Source organism: Mytilus trossulus, chromosome 2, assembly GCF_036588685.1.
Source record: "Mytilus trossulus isolate FHL-02 chromosome 2, PNRI_Mtr1.1.1.hap1, whole genome shotgun sequence".
NCBI lineage: Eukaryota > Metazoa > Mollusca > Bivalvia > Mytilida > Mytilidae > Mytilus > Mytilus trossulus.
The window spans coordinates 84,775,089-84,801,630 of NC_086374.1; the positions used below are offsets into that span (position 1 = coordinate 84,775,089).

A 26,542-nucleotide genomic window follows, 5' to 3' on the forward strand; every position below is an offset into this window, starting at 1 on the left:
TATCGGGGCCTTTAATATCCGGCTATACGGCAAGGAATTTTCTAATGTTTGAAGGAGGAAAAGTTACCTGATTAAATCTGCGTTATTCTCAGTGTTAAGGTTGTTTCATGTACCATTATATTATATATTCATATAAAGCATTACAGTAGATAGATATATATGAAGGACTCAAAACTATGGTGGGTTCAAAATATATGGCAGATTTCTAATCTATGGCAAATATGACGTCATGTCATCCCAAATCTATAGCAGAGTTTTTACAATCCTAATCGATTGCTAGTTTTGTAATTTCCTAATCGATGTATGGCGGACTTTTGTTGTTTCCAAATCTATGACAAATTTTGTAGCCCTTGTCCATCGAGGGCGTCGGCCTGTACAGCATTATTCATCCGTCTTTTCTCTCTTCAGGATAATATGTCTTATCTCCTTTTAATCCATACGCATATTGTTGTCAAGGAAAATACCTTCATCTGGAAAGGAATTCAAATTAGTTTCGCCATTGTATGCGGCTGTGACAATGTAATATGACACTATTCAATTTTAACGTCATATGTAACTCCATTCTGGAAAAGTATGCAATTTGCAGATCTGCCATATATTAGGAGAAAATTAAAAATTCTACCATTGATCAGATATGTTTGACGTTTATAACGTCACATTTGCCATAGATTAGGAAAATACATAGATTGGAAAACTGTCATAGATTTGAGTCCAACATATTTATATACATGTATATATGACTTAAAAAATTTCTTTCTTTCTAGACGTAAGGCTTAGATGTAAATGTTATGACCTGATATATATGCATTTTTTGTGATCCTAAAGCACATGATCTCTAAGAATTCATATCATTACATAAGAAAACGTATTGCAATTAAAACTTTATATTTCAATGTTTGTAAATTCTTCTAAGATATTGTAAAAACCCTTACGAAATAATAAATTGAAATATATTTTGTGTTGTAAATAGCACAAAAGAGACTCACCAGAGTGATTTGGTGTTGCTTTTCTTTCCCTTTGGTGTCAGCAATGTTGCTGTTCTCATATTTTAATAATTACAGGTTCAAGTTACGGGTTCTAATCGTGTGTCTGTTTATATTTGTGTAATGTTTCATTTACCATATATGTTAACTATTTTGCGTTTTATTAATGTACGACTACCAATTTGTTCTACCGGTCACACCATTAATGAAAAAAATACAAATATACGTGTTACCACAATTCTATTCAAGTTTTGTTTTTAATTTAACATTTGCCAGGCATAATTTAATCATCAGAATAAAGTAGTATGCCAACATCAGTGGTAATAGCATACTCGCGGGCAAAAACGGAAAACACCATAGACACTACAGTTAGAATCGCATACAACTATATTCAATCGGATGAACTCTAATTTACCATCCTGGATTTTTCAAACAAAATGACGTGGTGGACCGTTTACGTATATATAGAAGTTCTGTTTGAAATCTTTCTGTAGGTATTGATTGAGACGGGTTTCAACCAAAACTATATAACAAACGTGATTGTTTCGTTTTTTTTATCGATTTTTTTATCGTTTTTTTTATCGATTTTTCAATTGTCAGTTTTTCGTTTTTTTAGAAACGTAATTTTAAATTTCATGTATGGAGTTCCATTTATACACGTTACAGTTATTTCATTAATATTGGTGTGCTCCTGATACAAAATTGTTCCTACAGTGGTATGAAAAAACGATAATAGATTGATTTGCAGTTAATAAGAAAAATAAAAAAGAGATTTATATTATCCTATAATGTTTTTGCAGAGTTTTTATTGATAGCAAATACTTTATCCTTTAAATTCCTTTATCTATTTCTTTTCTTTTAACATTTGATGGATTTTACAAAAATGCCACTACCTCACCACTAAAATAACTAAAAACAAGCACATGCTCTTTCACATATTGTACCAGTTACAGAACAACTTATATGAAAAGCTTATCAGGTAAAACATAATACATTTTATTCATATTTTATCTTGCATGTACTTAATATGTGATTTATTATTGTATAATTTGATCCAAACCATTGTTGTTATTTATCCAATGTTTTATTGGTGCTTTTTACAAATTTGCGTTGTTACATTTTGTATTTAATAATATTATTGTTTATAATTGTAAATATATGTTATTATTATAATGTTTTGCACCAGAGGTTTCTATTTTTGTCGATTAAATTTGAATCTTTTCTGATATGTTCTTGTTCCATTAATACCAATTAGTGATATTTGAAAGGATTAATTATTAATTGTTCATATATATGTGTATTATATGTTTAATCCATTAGTCAAAATCCTTGATAAATGCAGATCTTACTGGAAAGAACTAATAATCTTTGTAAATCAAGTACATATCACGCCTTGCGATCGAGTAACTTTTATAAATTTTAAAGATAGAAGAAGATACTAAAGTATATTGATTTTCATATATTTATGTTAGCATTCGATGGCCTAGCCACTGTAAAAATGAAAGGGTTTTATCACAATTCTGCTTTAACAAAACTATAATCAAAATCCTGCTTTATATATGATATATAAACCAGTAAAAAATATCATAATAAAAATGGCATTTGAACGCAAACGTTTAAAAAAGTAAAACTTCCGTCGGGCTAGTTAATCGACAAGGCTTTCCCAACACCGATACAAACTGCTCCCCAAAACTATTAATTGCTACACACATTCCAATATATAGCTATTTTATCTTTAAAGAAATAAGCATACCACGTTAATAAAACAAATGCCAGTGTCCTAGTATAAATAAAAACAAGATTTACTTTAAAAAAAAAAAAAACATAAGCTAAATGATTACAATCGCTAGCGTCTTAACTGTAATCTTACTTGGGCCGTTACCGTACAATTGCTAGTGCATTTACTGTACACTCACTTTGGTCCATTTACAGTCATCTCATTTGGGCCTTTATTGTAATCTTCTTTAGGCCATTACTATTCAATAGTTTGTGCATTTACTATAATTTCCCTTGGGCCTTTACTATTCAATAGTTTGCGCATGGACTGTAATCTCAGTAAGGCCTTTACTATTCAGTAGCTTGCTCATTTACTGTAATCTCACTTGGGCTTTTACTATTCAATATCTTGCGCATTTACTGTAATCACCCTTGGGCCTTTACTATTCAATAGCTTGCGCATTTACTATTCAATAGCTTGCGCATTTACTGTGTTCTCACTTTGACCGGTACTATTTAAAAGCTTCCACATTTACTGTAATCTCACTTGGGCTTAAACTATTCAAAAAATTAAGCATTCACTGTAATCTTACTTAGGCCATTAATGTACCATCGTTAGCACATTTACTGGGATCTCACTTCGGTCTTTACCGTAAAATCAATGATTGGGCCTATCTTTTTTGGGCCTTTACATCACAATCGATGCGAGTTAAACATCATAAAATACGTGCTTTCTTTTTTGGTATAATATTGATCAATGAAATATTTAAATAAATTGGAAGTATATTCAGTAATGTTTGCCGATTAAGGTTCTAAAAGAAAGGTGAAAGATACCAGAGGGACATTCTAACTCATATGTTGAAAATAAACTTAAAACACCATGGCTTACAACGAAAAAAACCAACAGTAGACCAATATTGAACAAAACACAAAATAAAAAAACCCCAAAAAATAACCAAGGAACAAAAACCCTAAAAACAACTGGAGTCTTATTAAGAGTTAGTTTTGCTCTCTGTTTCAGAGCATTTTTTTTTATTTATGTGTAGTGTTCAAATAAATCAGTCGATTTTGAGAGTCTTCCAATACGATCCTTATTTTTTACCATATTGACCCTAGTATGATAAAGCTGAATACTTATACCTCTTGTGGGGCTCTTACGATATCCTTTGTACGTTTTTCAACCTTGATTTGTACATTATAAAGAATTAATTGTTGAAACAGCGAAGTTGTATTTTAGTTGGATCACGAGTAGCTTTTCAATAAAGACATCGGTGCTCAGATGAATGGTTCATTAGACGAAGTTGATATGACATAAAAGCGGCCATTGCTAGGCGTTAAATATGGCATTCCAAGCTGAAAAGTAACATTAATGGCATGATTTGATGCATACAATAATGTAACACGCCAATATAGAAGGCAATATAGAAGGTAAAGGGTACAGTTGCATAAAAAATAAGACAATTTTAATAACTGAGTTTCTGTAAACATTGACAAAAAGTCCATATTGAAGTATGTTTTGATACTAATACACCAACACACATTCCCTTACATCTTTCTGCATATAAACAGAAATCACTGGTATTATTTTGTATTTACCTTAACCTTTCTACAAGTACATTTTATAGCAACATAATCCAAAGTCTTTATGAAATGAGTGTTAATCATTTGCAAACTCTAGATCAAATTCGATACCTCTGACCCTAGTGTCATAGAATTTTATTATTGAGGTGAAGTTCCAATTGCCATTATGGATATTTGCCTGATATTATAAAAAAAATACAAAAAAAGCTCTACATTCATGGTATGATGATATATATTCTCCTGTGATTTAATTTGTATAAAGTCGATGTAATTGTAACATATGGAATCAAACATGAACAGTTCATGTAGGTATTTGTCAATATAATACAGTATACTATAACTCCTTCTGTTAATTTGAAGTTATATTGCATGTACTGTAAATGGCTAAAACAAACGAGGAAAGAAGTTTCACAATGATGAATGAAAACTTACTTGTCAAAGAGAAAATGACAACATAATTATAACATTAACGGTACCGATTTTCCTGCACCAGATGCGCATTTCGACAAAACATGTCTCTTCAGTGATGCTCGTGGCCAAAATATTTGAAATCCAAAGCCTATTAAAAAGATGAAGAGCTATAACCCAACAAATGACAACATAATAAAATGGCAACAAATGGCAAAATGGCAATCAAAAGTCAACAAAACACAACATAGTAAAAATAATGAGCAACAACAAAAACAATACGAAAAACAAAATTAAGGACTACACTCTGGTTCTGTAAGAGTTTAACTGATCCACCTTCATTTTTTGCACAGCCATGTTTAAGTTATTCCGTTACGTCACAAATGAGTCAATACATAGAGGATAGTGCCATAAGAAGCTTCTGAATTGAGATATAATCATCAAGGGCCTGCTCATTTTCAATCAATTAGTATAGTATGTTCATACTAAAGCTGTTTTTTTTTGGGACAACGGTTCTTTTAACTGTGTACTACCAAACATGTTTTACTTAACAAAACTCTTTAACCTATGGATGATATTTAACTTTGTCAGTTGTCCCGGTTAAATTGTTTCACGTTTAACTATTCATAGGCCCATACAACTGAATATGATTTTGAATGATTTGACAAAAAACAATATATATATTATTAAAACCATATCATGGTCTTCTATTCATAGATGTAACGCATAACCTTTAGCAAAATAAGTTATAAACAGAGCTTTTAAACATTCTTTGTAAAACTAGAAATCAGAAGAAACAAACTACTTTCCACGGGCGATAACTCTCTAAATTAACAAATCTAGAAAAAGGAAGTAAATTTTTTTAAGTACATCAATTTCAACAAAATTTGTTTATCTAGCGTACGGGCAAATCATCCAGAAAATATGACATATGAACCACGACTAGGAAGTACAGAGAACTAATTTTAATAAGATTGAAATAAAGCTTACTCATAACTAGATACTTTAATATTCAGTCACGGACCCGCGAATGCGCGGGGGTGTTCTAGTAGTTATACATGTATATATGAATATAAAACTGAGTTCTAAAATGTAGCCCTTTTTATTCATAATGTAATTACTCCATAGATTTCATAAAAAAAACCCATAAAAAAACCAAGCAAAACCATCTTATACTAGTAGTTTAATTTTAATATTAGCGAAATGTAGACTGGATAACACTAGTACAGTGACCACAGGATTTGGCACAAATCGTATTTGAATATGGGATGGCACAAAAATTTCCGTTGAATAGAGAACAATTCACTCCAAGTTTATCTTTACAAATCACTGAAATAAGAGGAAATCATACAGTTTAAATTAAATTTCAATAACTGTGATCATTACGACTCATCTATGTATTGGAATACAGTATATATATATATGTATAAAAAGATCCTAATTAAGACTATTTCATTAATAGTAAATAAAATCATCAAATATACCAGAATTAAAATATTGTACGCTTGATTCGCATTTCGTCTACAGAAAATGTAATTAGATGTAATTAGATCGAATCACAAATGTTAAAAACGCCATACAAAGTATGAAGGCGTTCAAAATTGAAGACCAAAATTATAACGGCCTAGCCAAACACAACCAATTGAATCTATACCTGGATAAGGTAATCATTAGAATTTAAATAAAATCATGTGTATTAACAGTAAATTTATTATTATGACCATATAAATGCTAATTGATGTCAACATGGTCAAGACAGAAGTTTTGACAACTTAACAGGTTAAAGCCACGAGCGAAACCATTACTAGTAATTGCATCGACCCAGTGGTTGGAAATACACTCATAAATACTACGATGTTTAATCCACAAAAGACACACCAGTAAAATTAAGAATGTAAAATTACCAAACAAAATACGAAATTGATAAACACAGAGGACCTACAATGCCGACAGACGTTCCTTATACAACTTATTCAAATTATATATGGATATGAGAAAATGAATTCTTACATTTGATATAAATGAGAGACAGAAAATACTCACACGAATAAGTCGAAAACAAACTGAGAAAAGTCATGGCTAATAAAAATCAAAAACAAAAACCCAATATATAATCATACATGAAAGCTTTTGATAATGATCACTACCAATGTTTGTGAGCCGACTTCGATTACTTAGATAAAACCAATTGCACTGAAACGTGTTGTCTAGACCATGTAGATATAATATATATATATATAACAAAATTGTATGACACAAACAAAAAGTATTATCTGGAATGTAATATCGAAGACAATTTTATCAGCAAAAACACCTAAAATAAATTACCTGTTAAACTAATTGTATTTGTACCAAAATAAGTTACCTGTTGTTACTAGTTCAGCTGTTGTTGTTGGGGCTGTAATACATAGAAGGAAAGACAATGAAAACAATAAAGAATCTAATGCTATAAAATTGAGAATGACAATGGGGAATGTATTATATTTATAGTATTCTTCATAAGTCAACAACCCTTTAACCCAGTTTAATAAACAGTGTTTTTGCATAAAACAATTCAAAGGATCATGTTTGAATCATACCTAACAGATCTAACTCTTCAAACAAAGATTTGTATGACACATCTGTGTCTAAATATATTAATCTATTGAAATTTGAAAAGGATTTTTTTTCAAGATTTGATTATATAACGTTCAGTTGAATGGCTACTCGACCATGTCGACAAATGCCTTTTGTTTTATGACACTGGACAAAAAACAGAGCGCTTACTACAAGACGCGGTTTTAGAGTCATATTGTATAAAAGCCATTTACAGATTTTATGCAATAATAACGGTCTTAATAGTGATGCAACAAAGTGCGGAAAACCTTCTTAGATTTGTAATATATTCAGAATTGTCACCAAAACGTTTTGTTTACATTATGTAAACAAAATGAGATTAAAGTTTTTTTAATTTTTTTTACAGAATAATTTTATAAATCAATTATTGCTTGTTATATAAACCATCTGATTAAAGTTTATTTATGTTTGTTTTTTTTTACGTATAATAACAACCTCACTTTGATAATGGAATGTTCTGTGATACAAAACAAATCTGATCTGGATTGTCATGATTACAAAAAAAACCCTACTTTAACAATAAATCGGATTTGTCCTAATACAAATTACAAAACTAACCTGCTGTTGTTGTTCATGGTTTAGCTGTTGCTTTTGGTACTATAAAAGAGTACAAATGACATTCGTTATTACCTTAGATAAAAAAAAATCGTTTAATATCTCGTAGTATCCTTCCCTTCATCACTGAAACGTTTCACATAATTTTAGCTAACCCAAGTAATTTAAAAAAAAAAACCAGTTTGTATGCTATAGTTTATAACGAATGAAAACTGAAAGCTAAAGTTGCGTTGTGTACGTAAATGTTAAAATGGGATACAAAAAAGATATTCAAATATCAATGGGAATCCACATAACCAGAACTCTTAAAAACTGTCAATATAATAAATTTGATATTTTGAAATTGCTGTCTTATAGATGATTTCTAATTTTATGCTTTATACATAAACATTTCAACTAAAACCCATAGACGAGGAGACACAAGTCCTTTCAGAGTGAACGTATGTGCCCTTGGAGAGCAAACATGAACTTCATTCTAAATTCATCAACACATGAGGTATAAATGACCTGTTTTCTATATTTAATTATAGAGTATTGAGTTGTAAAGCTAATCGACGGATGCTTGTTGTGGATTTTTTTTTTTTTACCTTTTCCTATGTATTATTAGTGACGTTATTATTTAATGCATATTACTTTATCAGATTATTATACTTTGTCACCGATTGGCATCTAAATAGTTCCTTTATATATATAGTGTCTACATGGTCTAGACAAAACGTTTCGGTGAAAAGTTTGATTATGTAACTAATCGTAGTTGTTTTTTCGTAATTGGTTTGATAACTATTCAAAATGTACTGATTTCCTGACATATGTACATGGCGCTCGTATAATATGACTCAAAAATTAAGTATTTTAGCTTTGTGGGTCCAGTGTCACAAAACAAAGGTCGTCAGTGGAGTAGCTTAACAACACAGCGCTATATGATTAAATCTTGCAAACACGTCATTTATGCATCATGTGTTTATATGAATTTAGATTGAAATTGATGCTTTTTCTCCAAGAGCACATAACGCTTATTTTAGAATAATCTTCCAATCCGTATTTTTCATGGTACGCGGTTTTCCATGCATTATAATATTGAATTATGTTGTTAAATGATAGGATGTTATCATGTTAATCATTATGCAATATAATAAAAAAATGTTTTGAAATATATTGATTTTTTGTCATCTTACATGGTTAAAAAACGAGTAAGACAAAAAAAAATCCCTATTTTTTTGTGAAATTCTGAAAACTGATTTATTATGATATCCAGTACATTTGTTGCATAAAAGAGGGACGAAAGATGCCAAAGGTACAGTCAAACTCATAAATCTAAAACAAACTGACAACGCCATGGCTAAAAACGAAAAAGTCAAACAGAAAAACAATAGTACACATGACACAACATAGAAAACCAAAGAATTAACAACACGAACCCCACCAACAAATAGGGATGATCTAAGGTGCTCCGGAAGGGTAAGCAGATCCTGCTCCACATGTGGCACCCGTCGTGTTGCTTATGTGATATCAAATTCGAATAATAGTCTCATTCGGTAGGTCACATTCATGAAAGGGAAGGGGATTGTAGTTACGACGTAAGGAACATACCTGATATCATTTGTGAAACTGTTATTCCATAACGGTCAACCAACTCGTGATGGCGTCCGTAAAACTTACAAAGGGATGATTTCAACTTCACCATTTGAAACTCTTGCATGTTTGGAGGTGGAAAGTTCTAAAACGCTGTAGAAAAGAAAGTTTGAGAAATGTTGTAGAAGGAAAATTTTTAAAATACTAATTTAAATAAAATAAGTTTAAATTACGTATCGTAGATTATGATCATTCTGAAATTATGCAGTTCAAATAATTATTATAACCATTCCATATGTATCCAAGATCGTTCCAGTGATTCTCAACTGCAGGATATGATTATTTTCTACACAAATATACATAGTTCACAAATCAATCATGGTAAAAACATCTAAAACGGTCATTCAAAACAAATAAGGGCCAGATATTTTGATGGTATATACAAAAAAGAGATATGGTATGATTGCAAATGAGACAACTCCCCATAAAAGACCAAAAACAACACACAAATTGACAACTATAGCTCACCATACGGACCACAACAATGTTAAACTTTTTTTTTGTCTGTTCCATCTTGCTGCTAGCGTTTTATCAATTGATGATTTGTTCTTTTCTTCCCTTAAATCTTTTCTTTTCTTTTAAGATATAATTTAAAACAATTCAAGTTTTGAAAGACTAGATATACAGTGACAAATGATTATCAGATAAAAGAATAAAATTCCTAAGCTTATATTCAAATGATTGAATTAAAATCAACAAAATAACAGATACAAAATTTATAAACGTTGACCAACTTGAACATATTCCGCAGAATGCCTGACATCTTTTGTTAGCAATACTATTCAAGGTTCCAGTAGAAGCTTTACATAAACCGTACATCATTTCATACATAATACAAGAAAAAATGGCATCTTCATCATCAGTGCATGCATTATTTGTTGTTTAAATGTTAAAACGTTTTTGGACAGTGAATGAAATAAACAACCCGTTCATATGCAAACCGGAAAATACTACATGTACCTTATCCAATAGCGTAACGTTAACCATAGTTCACCATCGGCAGTGTAAGCCATACATGATGTTTTCAAATGAAGGATAATAACTTATATGACTTAATTAATGCAAAAAAGCTTTGTTTTGGCCATTTAATTCTAGACTTTCTTTTTTGAATTTTCCTCGATGTTCAATATTTTTTTAAATTTTACTTTTTATAGTATAAGATTGAATGCACACACACAAAAGTGCACGTAGAGATTTGAATTAAAAAAATAACTTCGAACTTTGTTCTTGATTTGTTTTGGTAGACAAAGGTCTCTATCGCTTACGGGTAACGCGCTACATTAACATATCATTTATGTCACATAAAACATAATGATGATAGTGTTATTTTGTCTGAATCAGTCTAAAGTTAATGTCTGTATAGGTACCATGGAGACTTCTAGGACTTCTGTTGAAAGGAAACTGCTAGAAGAAATGTAGAAGAAAAAATTCTAGAACACTGTAGGAGTTTGAATTATAAATCGTAGATTAAAATCATTCTGAAATTATGCAAGTCAAATAGAAAGTTCTAATCCTTTAATCAGTTACTACGATTGTTCAAGTGATTCATGAACTGCATAATAACATTATAAGTAAACATATATAAATAGGTCACACATCAATTATGTAAACATCTTAAAAAGCCAGACAAAATAAATTAGGCCACGATATTTAATGTTATGTTGACTTTTGATTTTCTTTTTGTCTTTTCCATCTTACTCTTAGCGTCTCATTAGCTTATGGCTTGTCCATGTCCCTTTAAATCAACTCTTTTATTACATACAGCAAAGGAAACTATTCATGTTTTGTAAAGACTAGATATACAGCACCACTTGATTTTGTGATACAAGGATGCAATTCCCAAACGACATATCAAAGAAAGACAAAATCATTTCGGTCGAAATACATAAATTACAGTCAACAACATAAGAGATCAGAATATAGGTACAACACATGATAATAGTTATCAAAGGTACCAGGATAATAATTTGATATGCCAGACGCGAGTTTTGTATACATAAGACTCGTCCGTAACGCTCCTATCAAAAAGACAAACAAGTACTAGGAAGTCGAGCATTTAGAACCGAAAATTCCAAAAAGTTGTGTCAAATACGGCTAATGTAATTTATACCTTGAATAAGTAAATTCTTAGTATTTTGAATAAATCCAACTTATGCAAACAGTAAATTAAAAAAAGACCATATTCTTGATATTCATTTCAACAACGAAATGCTGACTTTTGGTCAGGTGATACCATCGGGGACGAAACACACAGCAGCATTAGAGTCGACACAATGTGGTAATTAGATATCAAAAGTATCAGGCTTTTAATTTGATACTACAAACGCGTGTTTCGTAAAGTCAAAAACGTTAAGTTAACTTAATATAAAACGTTGAGTTAACTAAATATAAAACGTTGAGTTTCTTAATATAAAACTCATAAATGCCGCTCTAATCACAACAAATGGAAGTCTGTTCATCAAGATATATATCTATTTTTACTATGCGGTCGAGTTGTTCTAGCAAATAGATTTACTGGAAGGGTATTTGCATATTACTTTGAATCTAAATCGAGATGAGGGTCGAATCACGCTCTTTCCTATATATTGAAAGGCAAATTGATTGACGCTTGTAAATGACTTTTAATTGGCATTAATGTGTAATGGAACCTTCAGTACAATTGATACTCTATGCATATACTGTATCGTTGCTTAACGTTTGTATAATTACTTAAGTGAAGCTATAGAAGTTCATGCAAATGACTGCTTAATACATTACGTGCGCTAAGTGACCTTTTTGAACTGATCTTTATCAGCAAACGCTTAAACCAAAATATTGTAAATTACGATTTTAGAGATATGCAGAAACGGTAGGATGCTAATAATTTGAAATATACCATAATAGATAAAAAAATAATATTCCTACTTGCTGACATACAATGACCTAAGGTATAAATCTCTGTATCATTTGGTCTCTAATAGTTATTTTGAGATGTGTATTTGTCCCATTGACAGACACAGCACATGTTCTTGTTTTTTCATATCACATTAATGACAAAATACTGAAGGTATACATACTCACCTATGGAGTTTAGTACGAATGTAGCCGAAAATCCAATACTAAGCCATGCTATAAAAAAGTATATAAGATAATACATATTCCTGAAATTGCGACATTCCTTCCTTGCTCTAAATACGGTTGACCTATTGATAGTCATTATATTTGAGATATTTGAAATATGGATGGACTGGACCGAGAAACTAAATCCTGTTCACTGATCAATGAAATGGTCAATCGAAAATTGTCTGACGGGCACGATGACTTTGCAAACATCAATATTGTCAACATTCAAAACTACACTTCAAATTGTATAGTTATGAGACGTTTAAGACCCTTCATTTGCAATATAACTCATATTGAACATTCCTTCTGCTCACTAGAAATCTCATTTCAAATTGTCCGACGGATTGAAAGTAATAGTTTAACTCTTGTTTCTTGAAAAATATGTCAAACCTATAATTTTTTTTAATCTCATGCTTTCAGTTTCAACACAAGGTTAAAATTAAAAAAGGTCCTAAAAGTAAACGTACCCGCCCCCACCAAAATGAACCAAATAAAAACAGTAATTGATTATGTGCAGTGGTTGGGGTAGGAGAAGGCCGAAGTAGGCGTTATGTAAATTATTATAGTTACACAATATTAGCACAAGTCACAAAGGAGTTAAAAAACTGTTTCGAAATGCAAGGGCAATTACAAATGTTACAGTTGGCTGTTTAACTGATTAGTATGATTTCTGTTAAAGGTATACTTTATATAAAGAGACGCGTAGAAAACCAAATGGATATCAACACATCGATGTCGAAAACAAACTGACTATGTAGTGACTGAAAAGAAAAAGACCAACAAACACACAGAACACAAAACAACAGAGAAAACAATCACTGAAAAACAAAAACGTTATGTGATCTTATCAATTGTCCCAGTAGGGAGAGCAAATCCTACTTCACCCGGTCGTGTTGCTCGTGTGAGGACAAACTCGGTGACATTTCTCATTCGGTAGGCGATATTTCAGATGGGGGGGGGGGGGAATTTTAGTTGCGACAATTGAGATATGAGATTAAACACCGATTTACAACGCCTCAAACCTTATAAGTCAGGCTTTCCATTTTTTATTGATAAAAAATCTTACAAAGGACGACCAGTTTTATATTATGACATTTTGTTTAAAAGAGGGACGAAAGATACCAAAGGGACAGTCTTTGTTTAACATTCTTGAAACCATTACGTGGCACTTACTTTTTATCTGTTTTGATAACAATTTGTAGAATTAGTATATAATTGTAGTTTTTGACAACTAAAATGTTTTGCTTTATTCAGGGTTCCATATGTTTAAATCACATTGAGGTTGGCTTGAAAAAAAACTTAAACTGGTCAATTGTTTATAGAATAACTAAATAAAACAAAAAACTATTAAACAAAACAATTTTTGATATGAACCAACTTTTTTGTGAGAAAGACAGTATAATTACATGCAAATCCATGGCCAGCAAATTCGATCATGTTAACAGTGAATAACTGTTTTTTTGTGTTACATTTTACAAGTTTTAAATGTCTTCTTGTGTTCATTTCGAAAGTTATATTGTATGTACTGTCAAAGGTTAAACAAGGGAGCGAAATTTTAGAATAATTAATGAAAACTCACTAGTAAAATAGCTAATGATAACAGCAAATGGCTAAAACTACTTAAGTTGTTTGATATTTAAAGGACAATGGTAACTTAAATTTGACAGTGTACGTTTGAAATTTTTTCACGTCTTGCTGTTCCTAGACTCATGCAAGTGAATATAAGTAATTATAATTCTCATATAAAGGAGATCACTCATGATTATATAAAAATTAATTGTAATATTTAGCACTTTTTATTTGTACTTTGATTCAAGCATGGTATTTATAAATTACATTATAACAAGCAAAAACATTTTACGGTTTATTTTTAATATTAGCCAAATGCAGACTGGATAACTCTGGTACAGTGACCACAGGATTTGGCACAAATCGTATTTGAATATGGGTTGGCACAAAAATCTATGTTGAATAGTTTACAATCCACTCCAGGTTTATCTTGGCAAACCACTGAAATAAAAAGAAATTAAATTTGTTCAATAACTTTGAACATTACGGCTTATCAATTATTGAGATACAGTATATACATATGTAAAAAAAGAAGATGTGATATGATTGCCTAATAGAAAACTCTTCAGAATTGACCAAATGAAACAGAATTCAACAAATTTAGGTCACAGTACGGCCTTCCATCATGAGTGCAGTCCGTATCACATGTTCAGCTATAAAAGGAATACTGTTGACTCGTTAATATTCATGGGTTTTAATTTTCGAGGATTGCTTAAAACTGGTATTTTCGTGTATAGTTGAATTCTTCGTTTTGCAAATCTCCGTTTTAACAGCTTATGGAACATATGTGATACGTTGACCATTTGAAATCGGGGTGCAACTGTACCTAGGAAAACCACAAAAATTTGTATCCAACGAATAAAAATCAATCTACAGTATTCAAAACTAATTTAACTATAATAATTACAATAGGCGCCACCAGCAGATTTACAGCAATATATTCATCATATACTGTATATTACAGTTCCAACAAATTCTTCTTAAACGACCTATCATACCATTCGCTCTTAGTTAAGACCTTTTTTCAATTAATGGCAATTAAAATAACGTAGATATCAGAATCGGAGTATTGTACGCCTGACGCGCAATTCGTCTACAGAACTCATATGAGTGACGCTCGAAACTAAAAAGTTAAAGACGCCAAACTAATTAAGAACTTATTGAGCATCGAGGACCAAGATTTCTGAAAAATCTTGCAAAACACAGCCGAGGTAATTTATTTCGGGGACAGATAATTATGATGAAGTTTTATTAAGAGTTTATAATCAATGATCATGACCATATAAATGACTATTCATGTTAACACAGAAGTGCTGACTATAGCGCAGGTTTTACCCCCGAAAGAAGCATCAACCAGCAGTTGCATCGACCCATTGGTTGTAAATACACTCATCATAAACTCCAGGATTAAACTATTGTACACCAGACGCGTGTTAGTCTATAAAAGTCTCACTAGTGACACTTAAGATTGTAAAATATGGCAACCAAAGTACAAACTTGATGAACACTGAGGACCAACAATACTGAATGACTGTCCAAACACAACCAAGAGAAAATGTATGCGAGTTTGATAACATAAATCGTAAGCCCCGCTTTAAATAAATAAGAGACGATTTGATATAAATGAGAAGCGGAATATATTCAAACTAATAAGTTGAGAACAAACAGAAAACTTCATGGCTGATAATACAAAAACAAAATACATTTAAAGTTCACTTTAGGAAAATTTGCCTGTGTACGGTTGGAAAACTAATCGAACACAATTATTTGTTAGATAATCAGACATTTAGACCATGACGACATAAAATATTGAAAGGAATCACTTGGTTGCCAATTGGCGAAAACAAAACTGAAACTGAAGAAAGAACTTAACAAATGAATAATAACAATGCTATTGTGGTATGAATGGTGTTTTACAAAACAAGATTTTGTTCGTGATGCATAGTCTTAAGTTTTCTATGTTGCTTCTATTGTAATATTATTTGTCTGTTTATTTTTAGCAATGGCGTTGTCAGTTTATTTTCTATCTATGAGCTTGAAGATCTCTTTGGTATAGTTCGTCTCTCTTTTATCTGGAACGTCATGAGGACGAAAACATTATGCTAACCAAATACCAAAGCAAATTAAAAAATCCAACCATATGTTGTTGTGACTGGTTTAGCTGTTATTGTGACTGGTTTAGTTGTTGTTGTGACTAGTTTAGCTGTTGTTGTTACTGGTTTAGCTGTTGTTGTGACTGGTTTAGCTGTTGTTGTTGTTATTGGTTTAGCGGTTGTTGTTACTGGTTTAGCTGTTGTTGTGGTTGGTTTAGCTGTTGTTGTTATTGGTTTAGCTATTTTTGTAACAGGTTGAGCTGTTGCTGTTGTGGCTATAAAATAATAAAACGAAACATAATATGTCTAACTTTCAAACACCTCAAATGAAGAAAATAATGTCTTTTTATATTTTGAAGCATCAATCCCTTCATTGAAACGTATCACATGACTTCTGTCTATCATAAGTAGTTTCAAATAAAAACCAACAGTTGTATGAACATTTTTAATCAAATGAATTTATAATGCTACTTTTGAGTTATGTAATTGCATTTGTCAGTGGCGATGCAAACAACAAATGATAACATATATATAAGAAATCATGCATACAAACAGAAATCTAAAAGTCTGTCACCATGATAATCGAAAGATAAATAACAACGATTTTCTGCTTTTTGTTTTTGTTTAAAAGATAATGTCTTATTTTTTGCTTTATCTATAAACATTTCAATAAAACTCTTTGGATAATGCTACACAAGTCCTTTTGTAGTTAACTCATGCGCTCTTTGAGAGCAAGCATCACATTCTTTCTAAATTCATAAACACTTTTTTTAGGAAGGAGCAATACAGCTAATTGGTATGTATTCTAGTCGGAGTAAGATATATAATTTATAGTGTTATTCATCACGACACCAACCAATAGAAGTTATCTAGGACCTCGTTTTATACAAAGTGTTTAAATGTTTAAATTATATTAAACACTTCAAACAAAGCACGTTTATGACTGATTTGTGTTTCAAAATATGATAATCTATAATCTAAATAATTTGACATTTCAACTGCTTGAATTATTTAATCCCTCATCTAATATCTAACGATTTTTTCGTTTTGCGTTTGTGGATACACATAGGATGAGGTATAAGTGACGTTTTTTTTCTTCTTTAAAATTTGATCTTATAAGGTTGAATTGTGTAGCTACTCGACAGACAATGGCTTATAGACAATGTTTAAGTGTCATATTAAAGGTAAGTCATTTATAGATTTCATGCAATCTATACAGTTTGAATTATTATCAAACCAATTACAGCAACCCGACTTAGATACGCTGCTAGGTAATCAATATTTTCACCAAAACGTTTTATGTAGAATCAGGCCTGTCTCAAGCCAAGAGCATCTGGCCTTTGTTAGTCTTGTATTTATTTTAATCGTAGTTCATGTATATGTTTTGAGGTTAAGTTTGTCGTCAATTTTCACTGAACTAGTATACATTCTTATTTAGGGATCAGTTGAGGCACGACTCAAGGTGCGGGAATTTCATTCTGAGTTGAACACATATTGGGGACATTCAATTGTTGTCGGTACTTTGGTCGGGTTGTTACCTCTTTGATATAATTCAATCCAATTCCATGTTTTGTATCAGTCAAGTCACGATGAAGAAAACTTAATTTGTACCACCTAAAGAGATTTGTACCAAGACAAACAACCTCCTGCAATTTTATTGGGTGAGCTGTTGTTGAGGCTATCAAACAGTAGAATGAAACGTTATATCTTTAACATCTTTACATCTGTACTATAACAGAGAATGCCGTTACTTATATCTCCATGTGTATTATATGTTATTGAAGTTGGTGTTGTAACAGCTTTTGATAATAACAAAATAGGTAGTAAGCATGAAAAGCACTCATGGTAATTATAAATGGGAGAAGCAAGTGATTCTTCATATTTATAACACGAGGTACACGTACTGGACTGAAGTTGCTAGATTATAGTAAATAATTTGTATATTTAAAAAGCTTTTAAACCTTTTTTGTGTATGTTAGGCACCTGAAAAGCTTAATTTTACGTAACGATAAGTGTTATGTCTTTTTTATGAATGTGTCTTTATTTGAAAGCTCTGCGATTTTAATACGACCAGATGTTTTCCAAACTATAGATTTCGATTTTTTGGACATTTACTTCTTAGTCCCAATTTTTACAATAGATTGTCATGCCTTTTGTTTTAGATTCAGAAGCATAACAAGATCATCAGCATTAAGAACACCATTAAGACACATGTGTTATACAGTGGACTTACGATTCAGGGATGCTGAAAAACAAGTTAAATTCAATTGAATGAACATTTTCTTTTCCGTTTTACAAATTCGTATGTCGATTTGTTTGCTGTTGAAAATGAATTTTAAATGAAATTATCTTTCATTAGATTTTATTTTGAGATATCAAACTAAAGTTGAAATGTTTCTTTAAAAAAAAGAAAATATTACACACATTGCACGTAAAATCAGTGTCTCACGATTTCGTTAACATGAAATGCACACATCACAATGTCGTTGAATTAGCAAGATTTTACAAACAAATACATTTTATGATGATAACTAAACACATGTTCATCTGCTCTGAGAAAGGTTATGTATTGTTTTAAATGTTATGAATATATTGCAGATAATTTCATATCAGTCAGTTTGTAAAGAAATTTTCTAATACTTCAGTTTTCTTTGATGAGTTTTAGCAAACTAGAATATATAACGACTACATATTGGTATGCAAGGATATTCTAATACTGCGAAAAAGGCAAAAGTAAATTGAGAAACAGACAATTCATATCGATCAACTTCTTGCTGGAAACTTTAAACTAACGGGATATCGATTGCCATAGGTTTTACTGAAAAATCGGGTAATATGTTTTGTTTAAGAAACACAACATTGGTAAGAAATATTAAGACTCATTGATAGTTCGGACAAAAGCTATGTACTATAATGTATATGAAAGTTTTGTTTATGTCAAGTTTCGTATATCTACCGTATTATAAAAGCATAAGACATACCATTTCTGTTCCTAATCTTCGAGATCATATCATCCTATATATTAAACTGCTGTATATATTATAATTTGTGCATGGTTTAAACAATTTTATACTTTTGGCTAGCTCGATAAAATATTTTTTAAACCGCCACGTTCAAAGTTGCTATTTGCAAGTGAAAATATTCTAAATTCAATTTATAACCAAGCAATATTACCCAAGTACTCTGCACACTTGTTACATGACTTTGGGCATGTTGAGATAACAAAATTCTTAGACACAGCTGATGAACATATTTGATGAAATTGGACCTGAGAACATCTTGCATCATGATCGATACAAGAAGGCTGTGTAGGTAAGGAAGCTGTTATAAATATAAGAATAATTTAATTTCATTACTAGAAATTCTTTAGTATAAGATTTGTTTCTTTCTTTTTCTATATGTCAATATCTCTATTCTGTATTCGGAAAATAGAAATATATACAGTTCGGTGTGCACAAAGGTTTCGTGTTGAAAATGTTGAAGACCATACTTTGACTTATAATGTTATTTTTTTTCAAATTGTGACTTAGACGGAGAGCTGTTCCATTAGAACTTATACCACATCTTCTTATATCTATGATGTCCAAATGTTTCCTAAATAGTCATCTCTGTTAATAAATTCATTTATGCTTTACATGAATACCTTTATAATGTCACATTTAGCAACAATAGTTCATCGATGCTCAAAATATCATGACACGTGATTAAACATTTCAAAAGCATAACTAATTCTCCTGTAAGTCGGGTCGTAAATTTCTAAATATACATTTTCATCGGTTGCTTCAGAAAAAATATTGCTTCATTTTTATATAAGTAATTTAAACCATCCACATATGAGCTTATTATATTTAGTTTTTAACTTATGAATCAACCATTTACAAAATACACATGACTTTTGTCAGGGTTTTTGTAGTCATGCCTGATGACATTGTAAAACAAAAGAAATTAATTTTCCAGCGCTAACGTGATTGAGTTTAATTTGGTTAATCAGTATCTTAAACTACCTTTATGATGAAGATTTGAATAAGTAAAATATATCTTGGTACTTAAAACAAAACTTCAAATACGAGTTTAAATGTTTTCAAATTGTTTTTAAATGCCTACAGAATATGTTTATTCATCATTGTTGTCATTATACATGTAGTTTAAGTAAGACATAAATTTATAACAACAGTATGCTGACATACCATCAAAAATTGTATTCATACATAAAGACAAAAGTAGTATACCGCTGTTCAAAATTCATAAATCGAGAGAGAAAAAAACACATCCGGGTTTCAAACTAAAACCGAGGGAAACCGTTCAATTATAAGACAAATCAACACCGAAATGTTTAATTATAAGATAACCTTGACACAACACCGAAATATCAAATATAAGAGACTTGCGACATAACAAACTATTCGAACGTAGATTGTCTATGATTATAAAACCACCATTGTATTAATTGGTTGTTGTACAAATTAATAGACCACTTTCGAGTTCATCCGTCACCGGAAAAAACTCGTCAATTACACGCGCTTTTATCACCGTCATTTGTGCGTTTAGGGGCGTCGTCACTTCCTTCCAATGTTGAGCGAGTGGTTAGAAAACTAAAATTCTATATTATACGAATTATTCGGCAAATTGAATTCTCAAAATGGACAATCAACACTGCTGTCATTAGGGAATTGTCAGTAAGTACCTACAGAGCAACCATTATTTCTAGTTTATCCTGCACAAAGACTATCACTAAGACGCTTGATGAACGTAAATAGTGCAGGGATACAGGCGACCCCCTCTATCTGGTAAATGACGTCATAAAGGCGTTCATAATTGACGAGTTTTTGCCGGTGACGGATGAACTCGAAAGTGGTCTATTCTGACCTCGTTTTGGTCCGTAAGTGATGTGTCCTGAAAAAAGTCGCAATATACTTTTCCGTATAAATAACATATAGAAGACACATTCTCTGTACATAAACTATGAGTTATAAAACAATACAAATAGAGTGTCGTTCTACAAAACAAACCAAATTCAAAGAAAACAAATACGAATCGAGGAATTGTATGTAAATGTAATACATGTACTGAAACTACAAATATGTGGGATTTTACCTAGATATAGATAAAGGTTACAGTAGTATATCGCTTTTCTAAAGTCATAAATCGATTGAGAGAAAATTAAAACCGAGGAAACACATCAACTATTAGAGAAAAACATCAAAACAACAGAAACACTGAAGTGCAATAAAAACAAATGACAATGACACACACAGAAACGAACTATAAGAACACAAATGCAATTTTCTGTCTTGGTACTGGCCACTTTTAAGAAAGAAAAATTGTAGCTAGCCAAACCTCGTGCATTGATTGCAATGTTAGATTTACCACTAAAATGACAACCTTAGATGACAGGAACACAATACAAAAAAAATAAAAACATTCAGGACAGACAAATACACTAAGAAAAAAATCACAAGTAATTTCTTCTCTGACTGTTCATGACGTTAAAATACTATATCCCTGTTAGTGTTTAGGTTGATTTTAGTCTCTGATGCAAAATGTTTTTTTTATTATTAATTGATTTTAAACAAGCAGTCAGTAACTTCGATTACTCTCAAATAGTACTTTCTTGTTAATTTGACCTGTTGATACTATTTGTATTGCTTTTTTGTTATATCCTTATTAATTTGGATCTTGTCTATATAACAGCTTTGAATATTTGGAATATTTGCTAATATTCACTTCGTACTATGAACATCAAATAGTTATCAAAGGTACCAGGATTATAATTAAGTATACCAGACGCGCGTCTTTATAAGACTCATCAGTGACGTCATATCAAAGTATTTGAAAAAAAACCAAGTACAATGTTGGAGAGCATTGATGATCCTTAATTATTCCATTTCACCTTAAATCTTACAGGAAATTTTATCTAGCTCTGAATGTATAGTTTTATTGTTGGTATCCCATTTGTACCAAATGTTAGATTGTGTTATTTATATATTACAGAACTTTCTTAGTTCACCTAATAGAGGTTTCTCAACATCTTACGAACGAACGAAAATCGCCCTAACTTGACGTAACTTGCCGTAACTAAAAAAGAGGGAGCGCTTATTTATTCAATAATTTTGGACTAGCGGCTGTGAACTCCCATTAGAAATGGTTCTGCATAATCAAAACAAAACCAACCAAAAACATACATGCAGGTTTTTTTAAACAATTCTGAGTTTTAGAAATATTCTATTGACTGCAAATAGTCTCAGATCTGTACTTGTTCGGATGAGAGAGGCAGTACATATTTTTTAAAACTTATTTAAGCTCAAATTAAAGGTGAAAATTCAAGGACAAAAACGGGGTAAAATAGATCTTTGACTGTACGCCTGTATGAATAGGCCGGTTTTTAATTTGAAAAACAAACAAACATCCTCGCATTCGAGATAACTGTGTTGATCCAAAGCTCTTAAATCCAAATGTGAACTTCTTCGCCTTAAATGATTTATTTTCAAGCTAAATTTGCAAGAAGATAGATAAGGGAAAACGTTGAAATAAATGTTTGAATAAAAAGCAAAGCCAGTTGACTTATAACAGTTGACTTGTAGATGATGTTTAGTAATGTATATTGTTTGGCCTTTGGCTTGTTTTGATTTTATGGCCATTCTTATTTCTCTTTTTGTATGATTTTATAAAGTAAAGGCGTATACACATTAGTATTAATATATTTCTACTTGTTTGATTATATATTTTTTTCCCCAAGGGTGACTGGGGTATAGAAATATGGTCACTTGGTCTTCTCCCGACCGGCAGTAAAACGCTTGCCGAAGTGGGGCGTCCGTTTAGCTGTGCGGGATGTATCAAGTTCGCAGTCACGTCCGGTCAGAAGGGGGGCGTTAAATCCGATGTCTCGTGTAAAGAGAGTGCCATGCTCTTTGCACGTTAAGAACCCTTGCAACAACTCTTTGAGGGGTCCGTATGTTGCCTGTTGCAGGGCAAAATTTATGTCCCTATCCAATATACCCTCCTTTTCCGGTGGTAGTCTCCGACCATCATCCCAGATAGCCTCTATTGTATCAACCTACCTATTGTATTTATTGTGAACTTGTTCTCGTCCTGAATATGCATGAAATATTTGCAACCGGACGTTAAGCAACCAACAATCAACAATCAATATATATTTTTTCCATTGAGATTTTATGACATGTTTTTAAAATTAATTTCTGTTTTTATGTAAATCTACTTGTTTCTATATATATATTTCAGTCAGGTATTTTAAAAAAAAATGTAAACGATTAATAATAACTATAATTATATGATAATTACTTTTAGTTTTGTTGGTGCTGTACCACTCATAATTTCAATTCGAATACATAAAACTATTAATTTACGATTTACCGAATGCAACTTTATATTTCAATTACTGAGACCCCCCCCCCCCCCCAAAAAAAAAAAATAAATAAATAAATCAAAAATCAAAAATAAATTTAAAAATCAAAAACACCCTTTTAAAACAAATAAATATATATATCGGTGTTAAAGCCTTTTTCATCTATTCCTGCATACACTGTTATGGACCTTTCTAGCGCTGGAGAGTACATCTACAGTGGTAGACGTCAGATCTACAGATATTGGCCTTAGATCTACTGCGCGAGACAGTTTTAAATTGCATATACAGCACTTGGCGTTAGATCTGTTACACTGGAAACATCAACTCTGTATCTGTATGCTTTATTCATTCTGTCTGTCTTGGACATGAAAAGGACGCTTATGCGTATCAGCAACTCGGACCAATTGGACCTGGTGCACCTTTAGAATTTCCAGCAGGGCACTTTATTTTAGTAGACAGCTTATACCAAAACACCATCCCCCTTTTTTATCGTGCCATTAAAGGCTGCCGAAACATTTCGGGCAGATGCAAGAGAAAAAAGGAGGATGAGCAAATTTAATAGATTACACAAGAGCAGGCGGGTTTATTTTGGGCATGTACGTCATCAAAGAATTAAAAACATTTTAATAGGGTCATTGGTTCCTTGTATCGTCACCCAAGATGGCAACTGTCATGTGTTGTAGAACTTTGTGCTGGGTTAGCGCAAAGACGTGTTGGTATAATAAATGAAACATACTAAAGTGTTATCATCTCAATCACTTATCAATCCTTTAACACAGTGAAACCAAATGCTAATATCGTCGTGATATGCATTGAGTTCCTGCCACTGAGCGTTAAACATCCAACAATCAATAAATCAAATGCACAGTAGCACACGATTCAAGGTTTTTTAACAACGACATTAGAAAGATAAGTTCTTTTTTAATGGATAAGAGATAAATCAAACGCATATATTTGAAATGTAAACAAACGAAACTCAACGTATGAATACGTAACATTCAACAACAGAAAATCAATCAGAACACTTATCTTTAACCACAACAATAAAATGCAAGGTTGCAAATATAGTATATAATTGTTTATTGTTGTCTTTAAACATGCTACAATATCGTTAGAAATATTTTACTGCACACAATGACTGCTCCATAACGATACGTTCGTCGAGTTTCGTCCGTTCGTAAGATGTTGAGAAACCTCTAGTAGGAAGATTTAGAATACTTAACGACAAAATTATTTGTATTTACCTGTGTAAAATTTGAAAACCGAATTCATTTGAAGCAGCATATGCTTTCCTATTCTAAGCACATAGTGTAATGTTGGAACATCACTAAGGTGAACCAAATAATCAAAGTTATAAATGTTGATATTTAATTACCTGAACATATTCCGCAAAATGCTTGACACCGTTTTTGAGCGATATTAAACAATGTTCCAGAAGTAGCATTACATAAACCGTACATCATATCATATACAACGCAAGAAAAATGGACATCCTCATCATCAGTGCATGTATTGTTAGTTGCTAAAATGTAATAGAGAGTATTTAAAAATGATAGAAACATACTTTCTGTAAATTGAAAAACAGCCCAATGTCGTTTTTGAATATCCCATAGTATAACTCAAGTGTAGTAAAAAATTGTTCAGCAATGGAATTGTCACACTCAAAAAACATTTCTTAAACGAAAGATTACAAATTTTGCTATCAAATTAAATTAAATTATGTAAAGAAATATCCGATAAAAACATTGACTTGTCGTGTAAGACGTTTGAGCCTACATTGTCTCAATATATCGCGAATAAAAACACTCAAAAAAGAGGGACAAAGGTTACCACAGGGACATTTAATTTCTTATGTCGAAAATAAACTGACAAAGCCATGGCTAAAAAAGTAAAAGACAAACAGACAAAACAAATCTAGAGACTGAGCAACACACAGCTAACCACAGACTTGTAGTGATATCAGGTGCTCCTGATGTGTAGGCTGATTATAATCTCAATGTGTGACTTCAGGCACCAACAACGATTGACTTCACTTTTTGGTATTGTTTATGTCCTTTTGTGCTAAATCGATTTTTCATAGTTTTTGAGAGAAATATGTGATTGCGAGTTTTCAACATTCATAGAAACACATTAGCATACACTAGCTTTATGATGTTGTACGTCAAAATTGCGTTAAGTTTTAGAGGCATAGAAAATCGAACTGCGGTTTTTTATGCATAGGTTACATTAAACTTCATATTCACCGAAATTTATAATAAACTAGTCTAATACACTTGAAAGAAGAACGAAAGATATCAAAGGGACAGTCAAACTCATAAATCTAAAACAAACTGACAACGCCATGGCTAAAAATGAAAAGGACAAACAAAAAAACAATAGTTCACATGACACAACATATAAAACTAAAGAATAAACAACACGAACCCCATCAAAATCTAGGGGTGATCTCAGGTATTCCGGAAGGGTCAATCTATGCTCGGAAACGACACTTCAACCAACATTTGTTTGAAATCAGTACTTGTGCAACTCATTTAAGAAATCAATTTGTAGTTTGGTACGACAGACATGTGTTTCAAGATATAATTATTGCCGATTCCTGACATGAGTGTCATATGCGTAGTCATTTTAAGTTTAAAAAAAAAACCTTTGTTTCTGTTGCTGTCTATTAAAGCAAAACCCGGCCGTTATATTTGTCTGTTTATAATGATCTTTCACCTACGTACGACATACACGTACATGTATTTTGTTCAAACTGATGGTAACAAAACAATTAGAATGAGATCCTTAACATTGCATTACTTTGTTATATAGCAAACAACATAACATCATTCTTGTTGAAGGGATATATTACAGATGGTTCTACTACGGGGTGGATTTATTACGGATAATACATTTATCAAGGTTTTTCCTGTCTTGTATATCAC

General features: G+C 31.6%; 1 protein-coding gene across 1 annotated transcript; it reads right to left on the reverse strand.

Moving 5' to 3' along the window:
- Nucleotides 1–14,469: 14,469 nt before the first annotated feature.
- Nucleotides 14,470–19,264, reverse strand: LOC134706040 (adipocyte plasma membrane-associated protein Hemomucin-like). The gene is made up of 4 exons (XM_063564749.1): nt 19,237–19,264; nt 18,489–18,500; nt 16,300–16,530; nt 14,470–14,603 (listed from the first exon to the last, which is right to left on the reverse strand). Exons 1-4 carry the CDS (start codon nt 19,262–19,264, stop codon nt 14,470–14,472), a joined length of 405 nt encoding a protein of 134 aa, XP_063420819.1.
- Between the last annotated feature and the right edge of the window lie 7,278 nt (nt 19,265–26,542).